The following is a 25827-nucleotide window of genomic DNA, read 5'->3' on the forward strand; positions in this document are numbered from 1 at the left end:
TTCCTCAGTGACTGTCTCCATCTCCGACTTACCCCACATGGCTTCCAACTGTCCTTATCCCCAGTTCCATTTCATTCTTCATCTCATCTGACCCTAACAAGGCAGGCAGAAGTGAGTGTTACTATCCCAGCTGAGGTTACCCCTGGACAAGCCTGATCCCAGAGTGGAACCCAGCTTGATAGATCCTAACTTTTATTTGCTTGTTTAGATATGTGGAGAGTAGCTACTGAACAGAATCACAGCTGATGAACTTTTAACAAAAAAAAAATTATTCAACAAGAAAAGATGAACTACATTACAATACTCCTTCACCTACAACTAAACCTTTACAGATTATACAAATTTGTGAGGATAACACAAGTTACAAAAGCTATCTTATACTCTAATGCACACAATAAGTACACAGTCCATGTAAGCCAATAGTGATGCCTGCAACTCAGCGGTGCTTGTTATTGCTGTCAGAATGTTGTGGGCAGGCATCATAGAGTTCCTTCATTCTCCCCGTGTACTCTCAGCACCTTTAAGGTGAGGATGGCCCCCATTTTGTCAGCATTTGTGACCAATGATGCTGTGCTCCTGAAGGGGTAGGTGCTGAAGCAGTGTGGCCATTAACAGTGAGAGAGTGCAAGAGGAGCAGTGGGGCCATTAACAGTGAGAGAATGAGAGGAGCAGTGGGGCCATTAACAGTGAGAGAGAGCAAGAGGAGCAGCGTGGCCTTTAACAGAGAGAGAGTGCAAGAAAGGTGAGAGACCATTAAAGAGTGTGGAGAGAGAGGTGAAAGACCATTAAAGTGCACGGAGAGCAGCTGATTGGTGAGTAAGATTGGTGAGTATTTCTAGCCTTGAAAGTAAAAGCAAGGTCTTTAGTTTGGGTTTAGGTCTCCAGTCTTTTGTTTCTTTTTTTCTCTTTTTCTTAAAAATAGCTTGTTGAGTATAAGATCGATATTGGTGTGTAAAAAAATTACAATAAAGTGTAAATAGCTGGGGATGCTTCAAGTGTAAAGAGCAGCGACACTAGAGTAATTAATTAGTCAATTAAATAAAATACGATAACAATGGCAGGATGGGTGATGTGTTGCTGCTGCAGCATGTGGGCGCTGCTGGACATCAACGGGATCCAGAGCAAACACATCTGTATTGAGTGCTTGCAGCTCGGGGAACTTCAGGTCCAAGTTAAGGAGCTGGAGTCCGAGCTGCACACATTGTGCCACATCAGGGAGGGGGAAAGTTACCTGGACACTTTGCACCAGGAGGTGGTCACACCCCTCAGGTTAGGTAATTCAAATTTGGTCAGTGATCAGGGACAGTAGGGTGTGACTGCAGGTAAGGCAGGTATAGGGGCCCAGGGGGTAGCATTTGAGGAGCCTCAGCCCCTACAATTGTCCAACAGTTATGAGATTCTTGCAAGCTGTGTGGATGAGAGCGGGGACTGCAGGGAGGATGAGTGAACTGACCATGGCACCATGGTACAGGGAGACATTCAACTGGGGGGAGGAAATAGGAACTTAGTAGTGGTAGAGGACAGTATAATTAGCGGGAAAAATACTGTTTTCTGCAGCTGTGAGTGTGAATCCCGAAGGCTGTGTTGCCTTCCCGGTGCCATGGTTAAGGACATCTCCTCAGGGCTGGAGATTTGGAATGGGAGGAGAGGGGTCCAGTTGCCATCATCCATGCTGGTATCAAAGACATTGATAGGACTAGAAAGGAGTCGCTGCTGAAATAATTTGAACAGTTAGAGCTAAATTAAAAAGCAGAACCTCCAAAGTAACAATCTTGGGATCATGGGCAAATTGGCATAGGGTAAAGTCAAGGAGTTAAATGTATGGTTCAAAGATTGATGTGGGAGGGATGGGTTTCAGTTCATGGGGCACTGGCACCAGTATTGGGGTAGAAGGGAGCTGTTCCGGTGAGATGGGCTTCACTTGAACTGTGCTGGGACCAGTATCCTGGTGAATCACATAACTAGGGCTATAGATAGGGCTTTAAACTAAATAGGAGGGGGGAGGGTTCTTGCTTTGTTTTAACTATGGGGTCGCTTTGCTCATGAACCAGTTGCATGCTTATCTGTCGGCGGGCAGGTTGATTGCAATATATGGCAGATGCAGAGACCAATATGAAATGCAGCACATACTATTTATTTAGACAAACATCAGAGCACTAACATGATGTCTGCTTCTCCAGCCAGACCCTACTCTGGACTAACATTAACATGGTTGACCGCGCTGCACATCTCTCGGGTTTTACAGTCATGTGATCAATCTGTTCTCAGTCTCTTAAAAGATTACCACATTCCTCCCCCTTTACTTGACAGCACATTTTACAATATATTAACTATTTACAAAAATGAACTATTTACAAATTCAGTCTCTCAGGAGGCTTTTTCAAATGTGTCGACTGTCGTAGTTCTATGACTTTGGTTGGTTTATCTGAGGCCTCCCTCTCAGGAGTTAGGTCTCCACTAGGCTCCCCAGTAGGAACCTGCAAGTTTTCCTCTTCAACTCTCTCAGGCTCAATGGGTTCTGCAGGTACCTCCAAAGCAAGAGGAGTTCCTTCTACCTGTGGTGTAGACTCCAAAGGGAATGCTTGGCGCACCTTTTCTTGACATTGTTGAGCTACTGTTCCACACCACTTCAGAGTGATTTGGTTCTGTCAGAACTTCTGATGGGAAGATAATGACGGGACTCAAACTCATGTTCTTCCACACATATTTATGCCATGTCTCAAAGCAACAAATATAGAGAGAGGAAGGGAGAAGGAGGATGAGTATCATGAAAGTCAAATCACAAATGATGGCCAGCATCTTCTGGTCAGTGAGTGGGGGCGGGGCCCACTCACCGATGCGTAAAATGACGCAGGGTGATGTCGGGCGTGCGTCCCGATGTCACCCTGCGTCATTTAGATTGTCAGTTTGGAGGGCATGCATAGCGTTTCCTGGCGCACGTCACGCTGGGCGGGCCTTAATTGGCTCCCGCTCTTCCCCTCCGATGGGAAGAAATTGTTGCCCCATTATCAGCACCATGGAGTACATGATTTACCAGAACACCAGAGACTGAAAATGAAATAGCGAGAAGAAATAGAAGTACATGTATATCTACAAAAAGAAGACCATCAATGGAATGAACTAGCTACCCTTATGATCAGGAAGGCAACCTGAACAAAGAACCAATAATCATTGATAATTCACATACTACACTATAGAATTCAACCTCCAAGAGAGCAGAGAACAAGGTCGGAGAGGTTGGTGAAACAATCACATTGCTTATCTCTGTGAACCAGAGATGAAGACAGAGACTTCAGGAGGAGATATAAGGTAATATAAATAATGTATTTAATAGAGTCAGCAACTTGAGGGGAGATGAAGCATAAGTATTAATGTTAAATATGTAAATAGATAGTCTACATCAACAGCGATGTGAGATCACATGACAACAGAGTATCTGAGAAAGAGTTCTATGTAGAGCCTCGTGCTAAGCATAGTTCATATAATGTTCAATGAAAGGTAAAGGTTACCAACAGCTTTGCCTTGAGCAATATCTATAAATCCTAACCATGGACAACCTCATCTAAGACCTACAACGATGATAACAGATTTTTCAGCTGCGTAATGGTTATGATGATGGGACCCAGACGATGCTGTTTGGTGTGGAATTAAAAAACGTTGACCCAGTGAGAGTGACAGAATGATGATTTATGTCTGAGTTGGGATGGTGTGCAATTCGGAGGGGACAGTGTTCCTGAGACATATCTACATTTGTTTGCCTTGGGCGGTAGAGGATTATGCATGGGAAGTGTTGTTTTGTGGGTTCCTGCAGTGCATTCTGCTGCTCATATATACTGCAGCAGTGGTGAAATGGGTGGTTACAGAGGCCAGTAGCAGGGTTGACAATAAAGGGAACTGTTGCATCCTAGATAGTGCTGAACTTCTTGAGCTCTGGCATTAATCCAGAGAAATGTTGAGTATTCCATCACACCCCCAACTTTTGCCTTGCTGATGGTGAGGCTTCGAGGAATCAGGAGATAGGCCACTCATCACAGGGAACCCAGCCAGTGCTGCGCTCTTGTCTCCATGGTGCTAATATGGCTTATTCAGTTAAAATATTAATTCAAATTGCCAAGATATTGATGGTAGAAAACTCACTGATTTTGGTGCTGTTGAAGGCCAGGGAGATGCTGTTGGGTATTTTCTTAAGGGAAAATTTAATACTCTGGCACGTGCATGGTGTGAATATTACCATCCACTGTCAACTGAAACCTGAATATTCTCCAGGTACATTTGTAGGCTTCCATGGGCTGTTTGATTACTTAATCATATTAGAGGTAATCATTTGAAGTGGTTCTCTGAACTTGCAAAGAGGTCCCTAAGCTGCTTTGAGACATTGATAAAGACTCATTTTGTAATTGGGAATGCTTTAACTTGAAACCTATAAATAAATGCTAAATTCAATTTAGCACTGAAGTCAGGGAATGAACAATATGAGTCTGCTTATCAGCAGTTAACTTTAATTCAGTTCCAAATCATGCCTTCCTGTAATTAACATTACTACAAGAAAAGAAAAATAATCAAACAAATATGACATGACTATAACGCAGCCAGTTACAAAACAAAAGAGATGGCCAAAAGAAAATATGACTGAATTATCAATTTCTTTTTTCCATTTTCATGTATTAATTGAAAAAAAAGTACTCTAACTGCAGCTTTCAGTACCTTATGGAGTGGTTTCAGGTAGAAACAATGACCCAGGTTTTGCTGGAGTGGGGCATCTCATAGCAGACCCCATTAGTTAACTGTTCTCCCTTAGTGTTCAGCTTGAAAATGGTTTTCCCTGCAAGTTTCTGAAATTGAGATCTGTGAGACTCCACAGTGTGTATCATTCCCTTTCTGGACCAGAGAGGTTGAGTGGCATTGCAGGAACACAGATTTAGTAATTTAAAGGTAGCCACTCTGTTAAGCAGCAGCCTTGACTTTCTGCAGCAAGTCTCATTGGTAGTCCATGTGCAAGTGCGGCAATTTTGTGGAGCTTATGTGGCGGTTGAAGGCAAGCTGATGTTTTCTCAAGGCTGATGGTAGAGTGACATGAGTTGTCCGTAACATACTGGCATGGACTGAGAGTTGGTGAATGAACAGAAAACAGGGCGTAGGAATAAACGGGTCATTCTTGGGTTGGCAGGCTGTGACTAGTGAGGTACCGCAAGGATCGGTGCTTGGTCCCCAGCTATTCATATTCTATTTGGATGTGGGGACCAAATGTAATATTTCCAAGTTTGCTGATGACACAAAACCTGGTGGGAATATGGGTTGTAAGGAGGTTGTGAAGAGGCTTCAAGGGGCTTTAGACAGGCTAAGTAAGTGGGCAAGAACATGGCAGATGGAATATAATGTGGAAAAAATATACTATATTACCTGCTTTGGTAGGGAAAGCAAAAATGCAGAGTACTTCTTAAATGGTGAGAGGTTGGGAAGTGTTGATGTCCAAAGAGACCTGGGATGTCCTTGTTCATGTGTCATTGAATGCTAACATGCAGGTGCAGCAAGCAATTAGGAGGGGAAATGGTATGTTGGCCTTTATTGCAAGAGTGAATATAGGAGTGAGGATGTCTTTTGTTATTGTATACAGTCTTGGTGAGACCGCACCTGGAATATTGTGTACAGCTTTGATCTTCTTACCTAAGGGAGAATATACTTGCCATGGAGGGAATGGAACAAAGGTTCACCAGATTGATTCCTGGGATGGCCGGATTGTCCAATAAGGGGAAATTGAGGAGACTGGGCCTGTATTCTCTAGAGTTTAGAAGAATGAAAGGTGATCTCGTTGAAACATACATAATTCTTACACGGCTTGGCAGAGTAGATGCAGGAAGGCTAGAAGGTCTGGAACCAGAGGACACAGCTTCAAAATAAGGACTGAGATGAGGAGGAATTTCTTTACTCAGAGGGTAGTGAATCTTTGTAATTCTCTATCATAGAGGGCTCTGGAGGCTGTCATTGATTATCTTCAAAACAGAGATTGATAGATTTCTAAATATTAAAAACATCAAGGGACATGGGGATAGTGAGGGAAAATGGTGTTGAGGTAGTAGATCAGCCATGATCTAGTTGAAAGACAGAGCAGGCTCAAGGGACTAAGTGGCCTGCTCCTGCTCCTACTTCCTGTGTTCCTATGTCCAGCAGCTTGTGGCAATTCACAATTCACAGGGCATCCTCTCCTCGCCACAAGTTGCTGGGTGATTTACGCTTTAATAAAATGGCGAGGGTTATTAAGGTCGCCGTTACTTTGGCCATAAAATCTGGACCTACATGAAAGGGTTATTAGTGAGGTATATTGTACATAATTAGAGGCTGTTGTAGGCCACATGTTAGCTGTTGGCTGTGCGGTCCTAGGTGCTCTTGATCACAATGTGACATTGGATATGTGTTTGTGGTATGATGTTACATTGCATGTACCCAGCAAGTGCCACTTTTCCAGTTTGCTGCTGCAGTTTTCATCTGTGTAAGATCATGTGAAAATCTTTGTAAAACTGAACCAGAAATTATGTTCTTCACATTGTATCCTGTTTTGCCAGAAAATAAACAATTAAATATTTTGTTGCATAAAATTGCCACTGACAAAGATTTTTCTGTGTTTTCAATATCCGGAAAACATATTCCAAAAATAGTTCAGTGAAATACTACACTCAATATGCATTAAATATAATTTAAAGGACATTGAATGCAGTGACCTTTTATTGTTCTGTAGTGCTGTAAATAAATATTGCTATTTTCCAGGCTTACCAGTTGTCTAGAGGAAGAATATGGGCCATGATCGTCATTCTGTGTCTCATTGCGGCAATTCTATCAGCTTTTTTGGACAATGTCACCACAATGCTTATCTTCACACCAGTAACTATAAGGTACTTGTTCTGTATTGTGGTAAAATTTCTTCACTGATGCAGCTATGTGCCTATTCTCCTAGGGGAGAGAGAAAGAAATCCAGAGTCAATGGAGGTTTGAACTAGTTAAATGTGACTTGTCCCTTTCAAGGGCACATGAGCAAATCAATAACAACAAGTTGCATTTGTGTGGCGACTTTAACATAGACAAACACCCAAGGTGGTTTTTCAAAGGGTAATTAAAAAAATAAACAGACATCAAGCCAAAGAAGAAATTAATGGGAAGGGTGGTCAAAAATCAGATCGGGAGGGTCTTAATTAATAAGAGGGAGGTGGAGGCGTTTAAGAGTTTATGTCTAGGTGTGCCTGCCAGTGGCGGGGTGAATCAGGATGGGTGAAATGCACAAGATGCAAGGGTCAAAGGAATGACTTGATAGCAACGAAGCAACAACTTGCATTTATATAGCACTTTCAATTATAAAATGTCCCGACGCACTTCACAGGAGTGTCATCAAACAAAACCAGGTCAGTTATGGAGATATCCACAATAAGGTTATGGATGACAAGGGCCTTGCTCATGAGTAAATTGACATTCTGATGGGAAATGTGGAGAGGAGCAGTGATTGTTAATCTGCTGATGGAGTCTAAGGGAGAAATGGTTTTTGGGGTGAGGATGATGGGAAGGATTTTGGCAAAGTTAGTATCCAGGCATCCTGTTGAGCAGAAACATCAATGTGAGAGGAGAAATGTGCAGTTGGGAATGTCGCTCATAAGGAAGCAGTGATGGATGCCTCAATGGGCCCTTTGCGTAATGCTGCAAGAGACACCATAAACTTATTTAAATGTGATTCAAGCCTGGGATGGCATGTGTTGAGTAGAAAGGCAGGGTTGGAGTAGTGATGGGGAAGGGATAGAAGCATTAGAGAAAAAGGTGGAAGAACTTTGTAACAGGAAAAGGAGGAGACGGGAGACGGTTACACGATCGGCTGAGAGAAGAAAAGATGGAGATAGAAGTAATGAGCTTAGGTCTGGAGCACTAACCAAAAGGCATGCAAATTGACACTAAAAGAATTCAGGATGCATTGGCATGGTAGAGGTTAGGAAAGGTGCCCCCTGGTTATAAACAGTGGATTGGGAGGAGACAAATGGCAAATCCAAAGTTCAGGGCTGCTGTTCTATGGTGGGACAAACTTGAATTATGGACAGTGTAGAGTCAGCTTGGACTTCGTCCAAATTTGAAGATACATGTAGAGAGGGAATGGATGCAACAGGAATTCAGACTTTATTGGTGCACTGCTGGAGGCTTGATCTTGTTACATGGGACTTGGCTATTTCCACATGGGAATTCGTCCTAACTCATTACAAGCAATAATATTGGTGTTGTTGAGTTGATTTTCCAGGCAACCTTTCATAGTGGAAACATTGAACTTTATTTACAAGACAGCAGCAGCAGCAGCTACATGTGTGCATCTAACTCTATAATTAAATAAGAACTCTCCCTAGTGGTTTTCCCACACTGCAAACTCATTGGTTTACATAGATCATGTGATCCTATAACAGCGGATTATTCTTAAAGCTACAGTCCTACGTTTATCAAAACTATAATTACTACAATTGGTATAATGAAGTATTTTCACAATTTCAGAGAAAACTATGAACAGTTGTCTTTTCCCTAGTGGAAGGAGTCTAATCAAAACTCACTTAGGCTTTATTGAATCTAACTATTAAATGAAAATAATTCCCTTTGAAAATTCCCTCCAGTTAATTCACATAATTAATAAGCAGATTTGTCAGTGTGATGTATCTCTATTCTTATCACTGATAAGATGAGGTGGTCTCCCTCATCACCCAGTTTTCTTCTATGATCTGTTGCGAGACAACCAATGCACTCACGAACAGAAAACTCTGTCCCTCTATCTCCATCACAATAAATGGCAGTTCAGTCTTCACATTAGTCCAATTTACGACTACTGTCAGTGGATTGTAGTCATGAGTTATGCACTCTCACTGTGAAATGTCTGGTTACATTTTGTTGCTAAATTGTATCAGTTTACTTGTAAGCTTGTGCTCCGTACTCATGAGCCTGGAAAAATAGGAACAGGGGTCGACCATTTAATCCCTCAAGCCTGCGACACCATTCAATGAGATCATGGTTGATCTGCAATCTAACACCAGCTATCTGCCTTTTTCTCCATGTCCCTTAATATCTAAAAAGCTATTAATTTCAGATTTAAAATTAACAATTGATCTTCCATCAACTGCTCTTCGCAGAAGTGAATTCTAAACTTCTGCCACTCTTTGTGTATGGGAGTGTTTCTTAATTTCACTTCTGAAAAGGCCTAATTTTTAGACTCTGCCCCCAAGTCTATATTCCCCAACCAGCAGAAATAACTTTTCTCTGTTTTCAGTACCCTGTCTGTTCCTTTAATATCCTGGAAACATTGGGCAAATCATCCCGTAACTTTCTAAATGCCAGTGAATACAACCCTAGTTTGTTTAATCTCTTCCTTATAATTTAGCCCTTGGATTTCAGGCATCTTTTTGGTCAACCTAAACTGTACTCCCTCCAAGGTCAATATATCCTCCCTAATGTGTGGTACCTAGTACTGCTTACATTTCATTTGGTCTAACAAGAGCTTTGGATACCCAAAGCATGACCTCCATCCCCTGGTATTCTAAATTAAGGTATTTTACCTGCTGATAATGTTAAGATGTGATGAGTATTTCCAGGATTTTCTGTTTTTATTTCAGATTTTCCAAGTGTTCACGCTTACTGTGTAGATAAGCTATACCTAGAAAAGATTATTCGGTATAGCTGAAACCTGTACCTGCTTTTCTTTACAGAATACACAAACTTCTGGAAAAGGCAGTTAAATTTCAGAATACACATTTTATCTGAAAATTAATTTGTTCTGTTATAATTTTAAAGGTACTCAGAACTCTTTGCAGATTATAATTACACATATGATTTCTGGCTGCCCTGTGATATTACACTGTATGGTCCTATGCGTTTCTGCTTGTGGTGTGACATTAAGCTGAATGGTCCCTGTATGATAATGTGCAATTTAAGAGGTTAACAGTGCAGGTAAAGGATTTTGTGGGATAGCTAAAATAAATGCCTACAGTAAAGATGAAGGATAGAAACTGCAGATGTACATTGGGAGTGATTTGATAGAAAATTAGAACATGTGGTGAGAAATAATGAGGAAAAAATTGCTTAACAATGGAGAAGTCAGTATTAATGCTTTTGCATTATGAAAATGTATTGTGTGTGATGGAGGCTAACACATGATTTAGATTAGGTCGTTAAGATTCTGCAGGCCAAAGCTAAGCAAACGGGATATGTTGTTAGTTTAAGGCAATTTAACAAGCATCAAAGGGTTTGTGCAAAGAATTATGTCCGAGTTTGCAGAAAAAATGTCTGGCCTAAACTGTATATTATTCTGGACAGGCGTGATGTTAAAAACTATGTAGAATTGTTTTACTTAAGAACACAAGGTAGAGGAGCAGAAGTAGGCAATACAGCCATTGAGCCTAATCCTCCATTCAATAAGATCATGGCTGAACTTTTATATCAATTCCACTTTCCTGTCAATCCCTCTAAGAATTTTACACTTTTCAATGAGATCACCTTTCATCCTTCTAAACTGCAGAGAATACATTCCCATTTCATTCAATCTCTCCTCATAGTACAACACTCTCATTCTAGGAGTCAATCTAGTGACTCTATGTTGCACCCCTCTAAGGCAAAGATATTTTTCCTTAGACAAGGAGATCAAAACTCTACTCTCATTACAGCCCTGTACAAACGCAGCAAGACTTCCTTACCCTTACACTTCAACGCCTCTGATAATAAAAGGCCAAAATACCTATTGTCTTCCTAATTCCTTGCTGTACCAGTGTCTTAGCTTTCTGTGATTTATGTTTAAGGATCCCCAAATCACTCCAAATACCACATTTACTAGTCTCTTGCCTTAAAAGTATTTTGCTTTACCATTCTTCCTAGCAAAGTGGATAATTTACATTTTTCCACATTATACACCATTTACCACCTTCTCACCCAATTACTTAACCGATCTGTATCCCTCTGCAGCCTTTTTCTGTCCTCCTCACAACTTACTTTGTCACCCACCTTCATATTGTCAGGGAACTTGGATGTATTGCTCTTGGGCCCCTCATCTAAGTCAATGATATAGAGTAGAAATAGCTGAGACCCAAATGCTAATCCTGGTGGCACTCCACTTGTTACACTCTAGTACCCCAAAAATTATCCATTTATTTCTTTCTGTTTTCATGAACCAATTTTTTGTCCATGCTATTATATCACCCCCAATCCCATGAGCCCTATCTAATCTTATGTAATGACCTCTTGTGTGGCACCTTATCAAATGCCTTCTGAATATTCAAATACATTACTCCTGTTGATTTCCCTTTACCTACTTGGTTAGTTATATTTGCAATGAATTGTAATAGATGTATCTTATTTTTTACTGATAAGAAATGAATGTTTTCCACATTCCAGTGAGAGTAAGATATAATAAAAACAGAAAATGTTGGAAATACTCAACGGGTCAGGCAACATCTGTGCAGAGGGGGACAGAGTTAATGGGCAAGATTTCAACTCATTCAAAAGCCACCCACTTGCATTAGTTCAATGGTCTTTCATCAGAACTATCAACAAAATAATGTATATATGGAATAACATTGCCATCTACCTTTGTAGTACCATATTACACAATGATCACATGACCTTAATCTCAGACTTAATGGCCAGAATTTTTTGCTGAGTGAGCGGGCGTGTGCCCAACCCCCTCGAGCATAAAATGACGCACGGTGACGTCGGGCAAGTGTCCCGATGTCATCATGCACTCGCGCGATATTTCAGTCGATGGGTGTGCATGGGAATCAGCAGTGCACCCGCCGACAATTAACAGGCCTATTAAGGCTATTAAAGTAATAATTAAATGCAATTCTTTTGCTACCCGTCCAACCTTACGGTTGGCAGGCAGGCGGAAACACCAAGCGGCCTTTGAATTTTTTGTGAAACCTCATCCATGGGTGGGATGAGGTTTCCAACAGGAATTAAAAATAAAATAAAAATGTTTAAATCTCATTTGTAACATGTCCCTGCTCGTGTGACAGAGTCACATGAGCGGGGACATGTTTTTAACATTTTTAAATTCTTTATTTATCTTTTTAATATTCTTCAGCTCCCTGAGGCAGCTCTGTGCCTTCAGGGATCTTTCAGTGCACGCACCCGCGCAGATCCACAAACCTCCGTGCTTGCCCTCCTCCCGCAGTCCATTCCAGCAGTGCTCAGCATTGCAGTGCACGATTCATGCTGGCTGGTAGTTAAGGGCGTGGCAGCAATTGGTTTTGCAACCGGTCCCGGGCCCACCCACTGTGCCCACCTGCTGAGGTAAAAATCCTGTGCAATAGGTTCAGAGCAAGCCACCTGACCTTGCTTAGGAACAATTTCATCAATTGCATAAGCATTAATTCTGAAACCTCATTTGGAATAGTTGCTCATTCACAGAACCCAATGAATATCCTACTTGGAAGTATATAGACATATAGACTCACGGTGCTGCTGTTGGTCTTACTAAAGCCAACAAGCTAATTTATCTTTACTGCCTGAACCTGTACAATTTTGATTAACCTACTAATTCATCTAACAGTCCTATATGCTTTTGGTTGCAGAGTGATTTCAGTGTTACACTACATTCTGTGTTTTTGTTTGCAATTTGATCTTATTCTGACATTTTTTTCATCTTGTTATATTTTTCTGGTACTGTGTGACATAATGCCATGAGGTCCTGTCCATTTCTGGTTATGGTATGTCATGCTGTGTGGTGTTGTGGTTTTCTAGTTATGGTGTAAGCACTTTTGATTAGGATATAAGGCTATATTATGATTACAGTTAAAGTGTAACATTAATATGTATGGTCATGTCTGTTTCAAGTTATGTTATGACATTATTATTATATGGTTGTGTGTGTTTCTGGTTATGGTGTAACTTTATGCTTTGTGGGCCTATGTGTTTCATAGTCTAACATAGTCCTGTATTCTTCTGGTTATGATGTTATTGTGGGGGCCTGTGTGGAAATTTACTATCCAAATCTAAAGTTTATTAGGTGCCTAAAATTTAACTCTGTTGAGCCATTTTACATTAACTAGACTAAAATAAATGCACAGTTACACCAACGATCCACTTCAGAAGTTGTAGCACCCTGTGGAGTGAATGAATTAACCTCTTCTTGCCAAAGCCATCATATGAGGAATCTATTATGGCACAGTGGATGGTAAATGCTGAGCTGCTGAAATCCCAGAGGGAAACTTGAGTTATTATGATGCACATCAATTTGTTTCTGTCTGTAGCTTTTCTCATTATGTAAAACAATTTCCATATGCTCAAGTATCTCTTGATACCACAACTGTTTGCAATTAGTATTTTATTTTGAGATGCATACCTTGAATTTAGTAGTAATGACCCCACTAAGATTTAGAGGTTTTTTGCAAAAATAAATTAAACATTTATTAACAGAAGAACAAGGTTTTGAAGCACATACATTGGTTTACAAATTACTACTATAATAACTCCTAAATCTCCTAATTAATCTAGCTCCCAGTTACACCTCCATTAAGGCAACAGTGAAACAAGATTTCAACAGGCTCAGGCAAAGCACACAATACCCTGGACTGGGATATTCACAGTGAATTCACAGAATCACACAGTGCAGAAGAGGCCCTTCAGCCCATCGAGTCTGCACCGACACGTGAGAAACACCTGACCTACCTACCTAATCCCATTTACCAGCACTTGGCCCATAGCCTTGAATGTTATGATATGCCAAATGCTCATGCAGGTACTTTTTAAAGGATGTGAGGGAACCCGCCTCCATCACCCTCCCAGGCAGTGCATTCCAAACCGTCACCACCCTCTGGGTAAAAAAGTTTTTCCTCACATCCCCCCTAAACCTCTTGCCCCTCACCTTAACTTTATGTCCCCTTGTGACTGACCCTTCAACTAAGGGGAACAGCTGCTCTCTATCCACCCTGTCCATGCCCCTCATAATCTTGTAGACCTCGATCAGGTCACCCCTCAGTCTTCTCTGCTCCAATGAAAACAACCCAAGTCTATCCAACCTCTCTTCATAACTTAAATGTTTCATCCCAGGCAACATCCTGGTGAATCTCCTCTGCACCCCTATAGCTTCGGTTCCTGTAGGCAGCTGCTTGGTACATAGAAGCTGGAGGCTTTTTACATTTGTTAGATCTTAGAATGCCTTCCCCTTACACATAACCTCATCTCCTTTATACAGGTTTCTCGGTTTTTAATGTAAATTCCTTGTCCCAATATGTCTTTGCAACTTTACTTTTTCCATAATATAAATCTTCCATAATATTCATATTATCAGTAATCTTTGGGAAAAATAAACAAACTGTTTGCCTTAGCCTCTGTTGGCTAGGTGTAACACCTTACCATCTCTTCGAAATTCACAACTCTGGTTTATCTAAAAATGTAAATGCTCTTCTTGCTCCACATTCTAAATCTTCAGCCATGTTTACATATTTAGCATTTTAAACCTAGCTTCCCTTCCAATAACTCAAAAGCTCCAGACTAGCTGTAGGCAATTCAATTAAAACCCACACACACAACCTCACACAGAGAAACTAATCCAAACCTCACTATTAACCTACCTTTACAATAAATCAGAATAATATTATGAACATTATTTTATCTTCATGACAAATCCAACAACTAAATCATTAACTACTATTTATTCATTGATACACTGATAACACAATGAACAGCATTTTAACACAATGCATTATGTTATATGCTCTTGTGTGTTCTGGTAGAAGAGGTACTTGAGCATGTGGAATTGTTTTACATAATGAGAAAAGATACAGACAGAAAGGAACTGATGTGCATCATAATAACTCAGCATCAGCTGAACTCAATACCTGGTACAAAGTGAAACTAGACACAGATCAACAATCAACCCATAGTTAACAAGGATCATTTATGGTTAGGCTCCTTGCAGCATTGCCTAGCTAGTAGCTTTGAATAATAATAATTTTGTTTACTACTGATAAACCCATAGCTTTAACAATGTAATTCTTGGTGCAGAATTTTGCCCTTGGTGGGTGGGCTTGGTGGGAGCAGGCGGGGGCAGTCGGGAAGCTGACCGCTGCCCGCGATCGGGACCGGACCGTGATTTCCCGCTGGCGGGCCAATTAAGGCCCACCCAGTGTGAAACGGGAGCGGCAGTGCTGAGCGATGCCTGTGTGGGTGGGGGGAGGAGGGTGAGCGGGCTGAGTGCAAACTTCGCACATGTGCATGAGCGGGCGTTGTATAACCTCCCTGAGGCATGGAGCTGCCTCAGGGAGATGAAGCATTTTTTAAAAAGATGAAGAAATTAAAAATGTGACTCTGTCGAACTATCGCGTGACCACGTGTTGACGTCGGTGCGCTCGGCTGATGTCAACATGCGCCATTTCATGCCCAAGCAGGTTGGGCATGCGCCCGCCCGCCGAGCGGAAATTTCTGTCCTTGGTTTTCATACAACCTTTTTCTGCTAAGTTACGTAAAATTACATAGAATATGCAGCACAAAAACAGGCCAATCGGCCCACTTGTCAGTGTTTATACTCCACGCTGTTCTATTTACCTCATCTCAGCCTTTTGCTATATTTTTCTATTCCCCTTTTCTATTCCTTTTGAAACCATCTAAGCATTTTGTCTCAATCATTTCCTGCAGTAACCAGTTCCACATTGTAACTGCTCTGAGTAAAGGCATTCCTCCTTATTTCCCTATTGGATCTATTAGTTCCTACCCTGCATTTATGGTTGCTAATGTTGGATTCTCCCACAAGTGGAACCATTCTCTCCACATCTAACCTGTCTAACCCATTCATAATTTTAAAGACCTCTATCAGGTCTCCTCTAAGTTTTCTGTTTCCTAAAGCTAAATGTCCCAACTTATTCAATCTTTTCCAATAGCTGTAATCTCTCAGTTCTAATGCTTTTGGCCTTTCTATTCCTTCTGCTCCTATAGTTAATCATTATAGGTTTGGCTGTCTTAGTTCCCTTTGGAATGTTTGTATTTGCCTTAAGGGCACCTGCAAGATCGGATTCCATCTGTAGCTAGGGTATTTCTTCCTGCTTTTGATGTTTGTTTTTTTTTCTCCCTACGTAGGCAAAACAGTGTGTTCTGTTTTCAAAAATTTAATCCTTACTGACAATAACAATTTGCTTTTATCTGGCTGGGCTTCTGAAATGTTTGAAGTCTCACAGTTAACGCTTTCTCAGCCGAGAAGTCTTCACTTCACAAGCCGACTGTTGTGCTTTATGAAACCTTTTCCACATTTAATCAAGTCTCGCTGAATTCTTGCAAACCCCCTTCCCAATCAAAAGCTGTATTGTTTTTATATAACACAGGAGGAGAAGCCAGCAGAAGCAATGGTATCAATGACGAGTGGTGTTCACCCTTGGTGTTGCCTGCCCCCAGGAATCGACACGTCTGCGTAGTGCTGTGAGAAGCTGTGCAAATTTCTCCTCCCCCCAAACAATCTTTTATACATTTTGTACATTTAATTTTACAGTCAACAACCAACACCCCTCTCCCCACACTTTTCTACCTATTCCAGAGGCTGATCAATGCGTGTAATTCATTTTATCGCAAAAGTTCCTTTTAGGCGCCAATCCCTTAGATATATGTCAAGAACTTATAATGGGAAAATTTTAATTTAGTTAATGGGAACCAGACTTGTTTGTTAGCATTCTCTTAATGTTCTCTGTGCTTAAATAATGGTAGCTAGACAGTATTGGTGTAACAGGGTCATTTGAGACCTCAGGGGCTGGTCGTCCCTGCCCTTTTGTGAGTCACCCCAGGCCCAGCTAAGGGTCCATGGTCAGGGTTATGAGTCATGGCCAGCAACAGAACTAGCAAATTTTCAGTAATGGTGGCGGAAAGCTAGAACCTTGAGGGCCAATGGCTGCTTACAGGCAGAGAATCCTTCCGGAAGAGGACTTGTGGTTCCTTTAAGCACACATGAGGAAGGCGATGAGAAACATCCTCATGTAATCTATTCCCTTGTCATATTGTTCATTGAAATTGAAAATGGGCAGCTTCTACAAGCAACTGAAGAGGAAAGTGCAAGAGTGTGAGGTGAGGAGAAATGAGCAGAGAGCCGGCCCTTAGTCAGATCACTACTAAGACAGTATGAAGCAAAACAGCTCTAAGTCAGGTTATTTTGCATACTCTTATCATGAGAGATTACATAACCCTCTGTTCAAGGTTGACTCCTGGTCATTCCTAGCTGTGGCTACTGATTGGGATCAGATGCAAAATGCTTTTCTGTCAGGCTGCTGTCTGACACAACATGGGTATTTTTTATCGTTGATTCTGCTTTCCCTGAGTTCAGTAAAGTTTTGAAATTGTTGTCCCTTCTCCTACTCCCACAGTTTAAATGCAAAGCAGTATTCCAGATTAACCTTTCTCTGCCTTTTTGTTATGTTGTATATATCTATGAGGTCACTAATGTTTCCTTTTCAGACTGAAAATGTCAAGTCTCTCCCGCCTTTCCTCATAACTCACACCCTTGACAATTTGTTGGCCAGATTTCCATCTGGGAGGTGGGAATCAGGTGTTGGGGGATTTCCCGAGATCGCGATCCCACCTCCTGACCGGCAGTGCCTGCCCAGGCTATGTTCATGGTGAGGTGGCCGGAATAAGCCGGAGTGGGGGGTCGCCGCCTCTGGAAGCAGGCCTGAACAGAAGTGGGCAGATCCTGAAGTGGCCAGGTTAAAATGCCCACCTCCCTTCATGGAGGCATGGGCCCAATTCTGGAAATGAGAGTGAGGCCCCCTAATCCTTACCTGCCTCAACCCCCACTCATCAATACACCCTCACCAATCCATATCCCCTCCTTAGCCCCCTCACCCTCCCATACACACTTACTTAGTGCCCACTATCAAATTACTTTTTTTATTTTTTCATGGATATGGACATCACTGGCTAGCCCAGCATTTGTTGCCTTGAGAAGGTGGTGGTGAGACACCATCTTGAACCACTGCAGTCCATGTGGTGTAGGTACACCCACAGTGCTGTTAGCGAGGGAGTTCTGGATTTTGGTCCAGCCACAGTGAAGGAGAGGCAATTTCATTCCAAGACAGGATGCTGTGTGGCTTGCTGGGGAACTTGCAGGTGGCGGTGTTCCCATGCACCTGTTGCTCTTGTCCTTCTAGGTGGTAGAGGTCGTGGTTTGGAAGGTGCTGCTGAAGGAGCCTTGTTGAATTCCTGCAGTGTATCTTGTAGATGGTAAACATTGCTGCCACTGTGCATTGGTGATGGAGGGAGTGAATACTTAAGTTGGTGGATGGGGTGCCAATCAAGTGGGCTGCTTTGTCCTGGATGGTGTAGATGTTCTTGATTGCTTTTATTGGAGCTGCACTCGTCCAGGCAAGTGGAGCATATCCCATTACACTCCTGACTTGTACTTTGTAGATGGTGGACAGGCTTTGGAGAGTCAGGAGATGAGTTACTCACCGCAGGATTCCCAGCCTTTGTAGCCACAGTATTTATATGGTTAGTCCAGTTCAGTTTCTAGTCAATGGTAGCTCTCAAGATGTTGATAGTGGGGGATTCAGTAATGATAGTGCCATTGAATGTCAAGGGGCAATGATTAGATTCTCTCTTGTTGGAGATGGTCATTGCCTGACACTTGTGTGGCGCGAATCTTACTTGCCACTTGTCAGCCCAAGCCTGAATACCGACTACGTCTTGCTACGGAGGAATACAGACACAAATGGTACTGGCGATTGTTGGGAATGGGGGCGGAAATCCTGGAACCAGGTTCCCATTTTCAAAGCACATCTGATGGGGTCGGTCCTGTGTTGGGATGGGAATGTCCGGCACCAATTTCAGAAAATGAAGTGCTGTAAATTCCTAGGAATGGCAATCAGTGCACACTGCTCAGTGCTTCCAGCCCAGGAATCCTGCACAGAAGACAGAATGGCCCTGAAAGGCAAAAAGACTGCAGCAACCACTGCTTCAGTGACTTGTCCCGCGAGCACCTTTTGAACGCTGTGGATGGCCGCTGTGATGTTCTCTATACCCGCTGTGGCTGCAGGATGGGCAGCGAGATCACCAGTCTAGCATGGGAGGCGGTGGCAGTGGTGGTCAGTGCCGATACCCTGCAAAAGAGGACAGACACCCAGTGCCCAGTGTCGCTACAGGATGAATGGTCTCATCCACTCTGCCAGGGTAACTCACTCTTCTCATCACTCTCAACTCACACTGTCACAAACCCATCACACATCCACAGGGATCTCACACCTCAAGGGACAACACCACTAAGTCTCACACAATCCCTCACATCTCCATCAGGCTCATACCCTCTCGAGTTCGCGTCCTTATCCTGTCCATGTGTCCTGCTCACCCACTCTCCATCTGTCCTCATGCAGGAGAAGCCTGCTCACATCAGCAGGAAGAGGTCCCAGACCAGGGTGGAGTGGCCCACATTAGGCCCCTCACTCACTTTGAGGAATGTGCCAATGTGCTGACTGGTGAGGATGTGGGCCTTGCCTGTGGTGACAGTGAGGTCAGCAGTGAACACCCTCGTAAGGATCGTACACCATGTCTTCCTTCTCTCAATGCAAATGCGAGTGCTCTCTCACCTGCTTTTGACTGTGCTACCATGCACTATTACAGCTCTGAAAAAGAGTCATACGGACTCGAAACGTTAACACTGTCTTTCTCTCCACAGATGCTGTCAGATCTGCTGAGTTTTTCCAGCATTTTTTGTTTTTGTTTCAGATTTCCAGCATTCGCAGTATTTTGCCTTTACACTAATTATCTCTACTTGGGTTCACAGGGGCCTCTGCCAAGCGACCGACACCCTCAGTCAGCCAGTCCCTCAGCTCCATTCAGGTCCTCACCTCCAGCCAAGAGGGCACCTCCTCCATTGAAGAGCTGGAAATCAAACAGCCTGGAAGACATTACCCACATCCCCCACCAGCGCAGAGAGACACACCTTGCTAGGACCGAGATCTAGAGCAGGCTCGGGTTCACAATCTGGTGGTCACCGCATGGACACGTGTCTGCAGCAGGAGGAGGCAGGTTCGGCTGAGCTCCCTAGCACTTGGAGGACTGCTTGGGATCAGGCATCTGTAAGGTCTTAGTCAGATGACAAACCTCTGGATTTCAACTCATACCGGAGAGTAAGCAGCAGGCATGGGAACATCACGCAGAGCTGTTGGAAGCCCTCAACAGAGTGGCACGTGAGTCAGAGGAGTGTGTCTTCCTGCTCTCTGATGCAGTGGTACCCACATGTGCATGTGTGGAGGTTTCCATGGGGAGGATGGTGGATGCCATGAAAACCCTGGTCCATCAGAACACAGAGATGTGTATAGACTTGCACTTCATTGTAGGAGCCATGGGTGAGTTCCTGCAGTGGCAACACGAGACAGAAACGAGCCACCTCTACGTCTCTCTAGGAGTCAGGCCTCTGAAGGGAGGCGGAGCAGCAGATGGACATCACACTTCTCAAGGCGTGTCCTGCGCCGACGTGCAATTGCACCAATGTGGGCGGACGATTCAGCCTGGGGGTGTGCGGTGGGGGGGATGATTCTAGTGGGCTGGCCTTATAATGATATGCAGATGTATTACAACGACGTTCCTGATGTCTGATGACGGGGAATGGGGCCTCCATCAACAGGTTGAGCGGCGATTGCAAACTGGTTTCATAACGTCCTGAAACCGATTTTTGGCCTTCTTGCCCTATTGTCCGCTCACGCCACTGAGCACGCCCGACGCCAGCGGGCATGGACAATTCCGCCCTGTGACTTATCTTTGTTATCTTGGTTATATAGTTCAATATTCTATTTACTCTGTATTGTTGGGCATTTTGAGCATCAAGTCTGTGAAATCTCTTTCCACTTCAACATTAGCTATTGCAACATTATTCATGGAGTATCCAAGGTACCTATTTTTCTTTCTCATGTGCAGTACTTCACATTTATCTATTAAAATATTACATTTCAGCTGCTATTATTCATCTAACTTATGTATTTCGCTTAACTCATCCTTTAGTGCCCAGGTTACCTCCTCTGAATTTGCATGGCTGATGTGAAACCAGCACGGCTCTCAACGCTGTGCCCTGGGGAGCCTCACTGAGTACTTCTCCCGACTCTGGCAAGACTCTTTTTTTGGCCATTGCTTTCGATCTTCAGCCAATTTCTTGAACATTATCAAGCTTTACCCTGAATCCCTGTGGCTTTGATTTTAAGCCAACAGACTTTCATATGCAATTCATCAAACACTGAAAGAGCAGCAGGCAGTTCTCCAGTGTCCCAGTCGACATTCCTTTCTCAACCTCAATAATTGGATAGGAAGTGTTTTGGGACATTCCAAAGATGCGAATAGTGCTTTAGAAACTGAGTCTTGGGAGGGGGGGGGGTGCGGGTGCTCAATACATTGGATATGATGGCTGCAAATATTGGTGTTGCCACATGGTGGTGTATTAGATTGAAACGTTTTATGCAAGCAATTTATTTTTTAAAATTGTCTCCTTTTTGTTAGTTTCTTAAACTTTTAAATCTTAAATTTTTAGTACCATTCTCGCTTTTTTCACTGAGCACTAAACCGTTCCCCAGGCTTTCATTTTAAACATCCTCCTGACTCCTTTGTCCCATTTGAACGAAGTGAGTGCCACATATCCACTGTAAAAAGAATTTTTAAAAATGATCGAAGCAGTCATTAGCTCTCATGTACTTTTCTTGTACAAATACTTATGAGAAACTTCTGATCAGGATCTTCCTCGCAGCTGCCCCCACTCGCCAGCCGTGTAGGACTTTGTGCATAAGGAGGCTTTTTGTTGCCCTTTGCACCTCTGTTTTCCTGAGGGAGCTAAGGCTTAAGTGAAGGATCCTAATTCTGGGATCTTTGTCTTATTAAATGGGGCCTTTCCAAACCAAGAATCTGTACAGCAGAGCAATTGGATGGACAGAGTGTCTGCTCCTGAACCACTGCCTGCGCTGTTTGTTGTCCAGCAGCCAGTGTTGGTAGTCCCAGCAACACTTTCCCAAAGATACCTATATTTTTCCCCTTCCCACAGAGGGAGATACCCTCTAGTGCTGTACAGCACAGACTGAGAACTGAGGGAATCAGACTTCATTTGATACAATGGACATATGACAAGCTGTACTTTGATAATGTGCTTGGCTATAATTTTTGTTTTGTTTTTCCTCCCCATGGTTATTTTACAATTTTTAGAATGCCTAATCTGAACTGCAATTATTGGCACAGAGAGGCTTACCTGCTTCAGCATAGGCCAAACATCAGTCATCACTGGGAAGAATGGCAGTCACAATGAATACAAAACTAGTGGGAGTACGAGATTAGGAGAGGGATTAGCCGCAGTTATCAGGATAAAGCTACCTTGCTATTAAGATGCATTAAAGAGACGCTGAATGACTGCTGTGTAAAGAATATCACATTCAACTCACAAATATATCTGACATTTTGTTTCACCAGAATCTCTGTAATACTCGAATCTCTAAAGAAAAGCTCTAAAACGTGATTAACCCACAATAACTGGTCAAACATGGGCTGCTTCTCAACCCTGTTAATAGTTCAGTCAGTGCAGCAATTGCTGGGATGGAGCTATTCCTTAACTTTTTGAGCAATGCAGATTTAATTGAATAAAAAAAAAATTGAGGATATAAGTCACTGAGATGTCCTGGTGCTCTTAGCTGTATTATTGTTTGTGTTAAAATTTTTCTAGAAATATTGCAAACGAACAGAATATCAGTGGGCAGAGAGACAAATAACATGAACGTGAGATGAGAAAATGTACTGGGGCATGTCAACACTTTCAGTTTACTCTCTATCCAAGTCATGAATGTTTTGGAAAACTAAGGAATTGAGCAAGATGGTGAGGAGGTGTGTTGATCAAATTGGGGTCAATGGAGAAAAGACAAGCCTGTTTTCCAATCCTAAAAAAAAACATGTTCTTATATATCTGAGAAAGAGCTGTGGGGCTTAAGTTGCGAGATTGGGGAGGTCAGAGGAGGGTAGAAATTTTTCAGCCATGATGGGAGCAGGCTTGATGGACTAGCTGGTCTTTTCCTGCTGTGTGTGATAGACATAATTTCAATGAAAGAGGTCAAAATATTGCCTGATTATTCATGCTCAGTTATTGATAAGGCATTCATCCATTTACCAAAACCATTTGCATTTGTGAACTCTCACACATGCTCCTAGGATTTGGATGTTGCTTTTACCACCAAAAACTTGGTGCAACACTAAGCTGTGCAAGCAAGAAGATTGCACTTGTGATTCCTGGAATATAATGAACTAGCTAACCTCAGCAATTTGGGCGATGAAAATGGTCATGTTCCTCTGCTGTTGGGAGCAGGAACGATATGTAATCACAAATGACTAGAATGTCCCCACTTGTGTGGGCGACCAAAAGGTTAATACACCAGGATAAGGATTCATGGATTTTGGCAGTGATATATTAACATGGATGCAGGATTGGTTAATGGACAGGAAGCAGAGAGCAGGGATAAATGGGGTATTTTCAGGTTGGCAGGCTGTGACTAGTAGAGCCCTGCAAGAATTATTATTGGGACCTCAGCCATTTACTAAACTAAAGTAATGCGCTAACATAACATATCCACGTTTGTTGACGAATATTTTTTAAAAGGCCTGAAACTTGTAAATATTGGTGCTCAGAGAGACTTGGGTCTGTTGGAAACCGTAAATATAAGATAGTCACCAATAAATCCAACAGGAAGCTCAGGAGAAACATTTTAGCCAGAGAAAAGTTTGAATACGGAACTCGCTTCCACAGGGAGTAGTTGAGGTGAAAAGCATAGATGGATTTAATGAAAAGCTAGGTAAGCACATGAGGGAGAACGGAAAAGGGTTAGATGAAGAGGAATGGGAGGAGGCTTGTGTGAAGCAATAACACTGGCATCAAACCAACTGAGTTAAATAGTTGTTTCTGTGCTGGCCATTCCATGCAATAGTAAAGTAGCAAGTGCAACATTTTAACTTTTTTCCACAGCTGCCAGGGTTATAGGAATTCAGAGTTTCTAAATGTTTTTTATTGTTAATTAAGTATGTATATAAATTATAAGTATGGTTGCTAATTTGTTGGGAAATAGCCCAATTAGAAAATGGTGCACACAGCTATTATGGAAAGGTTATGGGGATTGTTTGTAAAAGTCATGAGATGAAAAGACAATTCACTTGAAAACAGAAGCTTCACGAGATCTTTCGTTCTTTCTGATTGTAGCAAATAAAGTTAACACCTTGTAAATGCATGAAAATACTGAATAAGTCCTACAATAGTCGGCAAAATTAGGTTTCAATCTTGGTACTACTCATTTGCTTCTTTAAACAACAGTTACTTTCTATAGTTGAGTGTGCATCCTCAACGATCTGAAACTTAGCCTTGACACTGCAGTGCTTGGGCAACCATTGCCCAGCTACATTTCAATTTCTCTTTCGCTTTCTCAATTCTGTTTCCCTTCTCATGTTTGACTGGGCATCAATTAAAACTCGCTGTCATAGCTACGTCTCTTTCCTCAGCAATTGTTTACAGCTCTGACTTAATTCATATGGATTCCAGCTTAAACTTGTGCTGCGGATCGTCTTTGATCTCGGCTATCTCTGTGATATTCAGCATAGCTCTTATGATAAATTTCCTATTGGATAGTTTGGATAGTCATCACATCTCACATCAAAGAAGACAGATAATACTAGCCATGTAAGACACTTATTGTAACAGGATAAACTATTAAGTTGATGTATTAATAAATGGGACTATATACAAAAGCAAACAGTCTAGGTAAGATATTAATCGGTATAATAAAGCAATAAAGACAAGAGACAGTGTCCAAAGTGTTTATCAAAGCCAATCCCTTTGGACTCTTGTAGAAGCTGAGATAAAGTGCATCTCAGCAAGGAATTTGAAAGGAAAAAGATGAATAGGCTTCTATTGAAAAGAGAAATAAATGTTCTGATCCCCGTAGAGATTGATAACTTTAAACAAGGGATATGAGTTCCCAGTGACCAACTTAAGGGAACAAAATTTCAGGTTTTAAGACTTCTACTGTAACTAACAAACGGAAAGTAATGTCAATTAAATGTTACTTTGTAGGTAACTACAACTCTAAACTACAGAAAAGATATCCCCTCTTTAACTTTCTAACACAACCGAAAACCCCACGGCACAGATATTACTCTCTGCAGAATAACAGTTTCACAAGAAGCAGTCCAGCACCACTCCCAGCTTCCACTGGGTTCACATCTCCCCATTTCACTGAATAGTAATGTTGAGTGACCGTCAAAAAGCGCTTCCCCCAGTTTTCAGAGAAGCCCTGAACCGATTGTCTTAGAATCAAGTTGCCACGGGATCCGTTGATTTGACCAGAGTTCATCCTTTCTCATGCATCCAGCTTCAGCAGCTTGCAGAAAACCCACAGGAATATTCTCTCTGCTGACTGCACAAGCTGTAGTCCTCTGTCTCTCTCTGTGAGACCACTCTTTCTCCCTCACTCTCCTTTTTCTGTTCAAAGCTTTGGAGACCGAAAATTTACACGTGTAAACATCTTGCACCTTCTTCCCAGTAAGTCAACCTATATAGCCCCGCCCTCTTCCCTGCCCACCCCCAGTACAACCAAGCCACCCAGGCTTGTTGTTGGGCAAAATTTGAAACAGGTCACATGATTCCCCCAATCATTTCTTCAACTGGATAGTTTAAAAAAGAGAACAATCTTATGAAACCTCACATTCATAACAGAAGACTGAAGGGTGCCCTAAGAGAGGTCTTTAAAATTATTAAAGGTTTTAATAAAAGTAGACTTGGAGACAACGGGTCGATTTTACAGCCATTCTGTAGTCACAGCAGCATGAGAATCAAGCAGTGGCCGCTCCTGGCATTAC

At 42.3% G+C, this 25827-nt stretch overlaps 1 protein-coding gene across 1 annotated transcript in view; it reads left to right on the top strand.

The window, feature by feature from the left end:
• The window catches only part of oca2 (oculocutaneous albinism II), a 530409-nt gene that overhangs the window by 255260 nt on the left and 249322 nt on the right, over window positions 1-25827 (top strand). The window contains exon 13 of the mRNA XM_041198655.1: window positions 6763-6887. Within this exon, the coding sequence (XP_041054589.1) occupies window positions 6763-6887 (125 nt within the window). The remainder of the gene's footprint in view (window positions 1-6762; window positions 6888-25827) is intronic.

The sequence above is a fragment of the Carcharodon carcharias genome, chromosome 11 (genome assembly GCF_017639515.1).
Source record: "Carcharodon carcharias isolate sCarCar2 chromosome 11, sCarCar2.pri, whole genome shotgun sequence".
Taxonomy (NCBI): Eukaryota; Metazoa; Chordata; class Chondrichthyes; order Lamniformes; family Lamnidae; genus Carcharodon; species Carcharodon carcharias.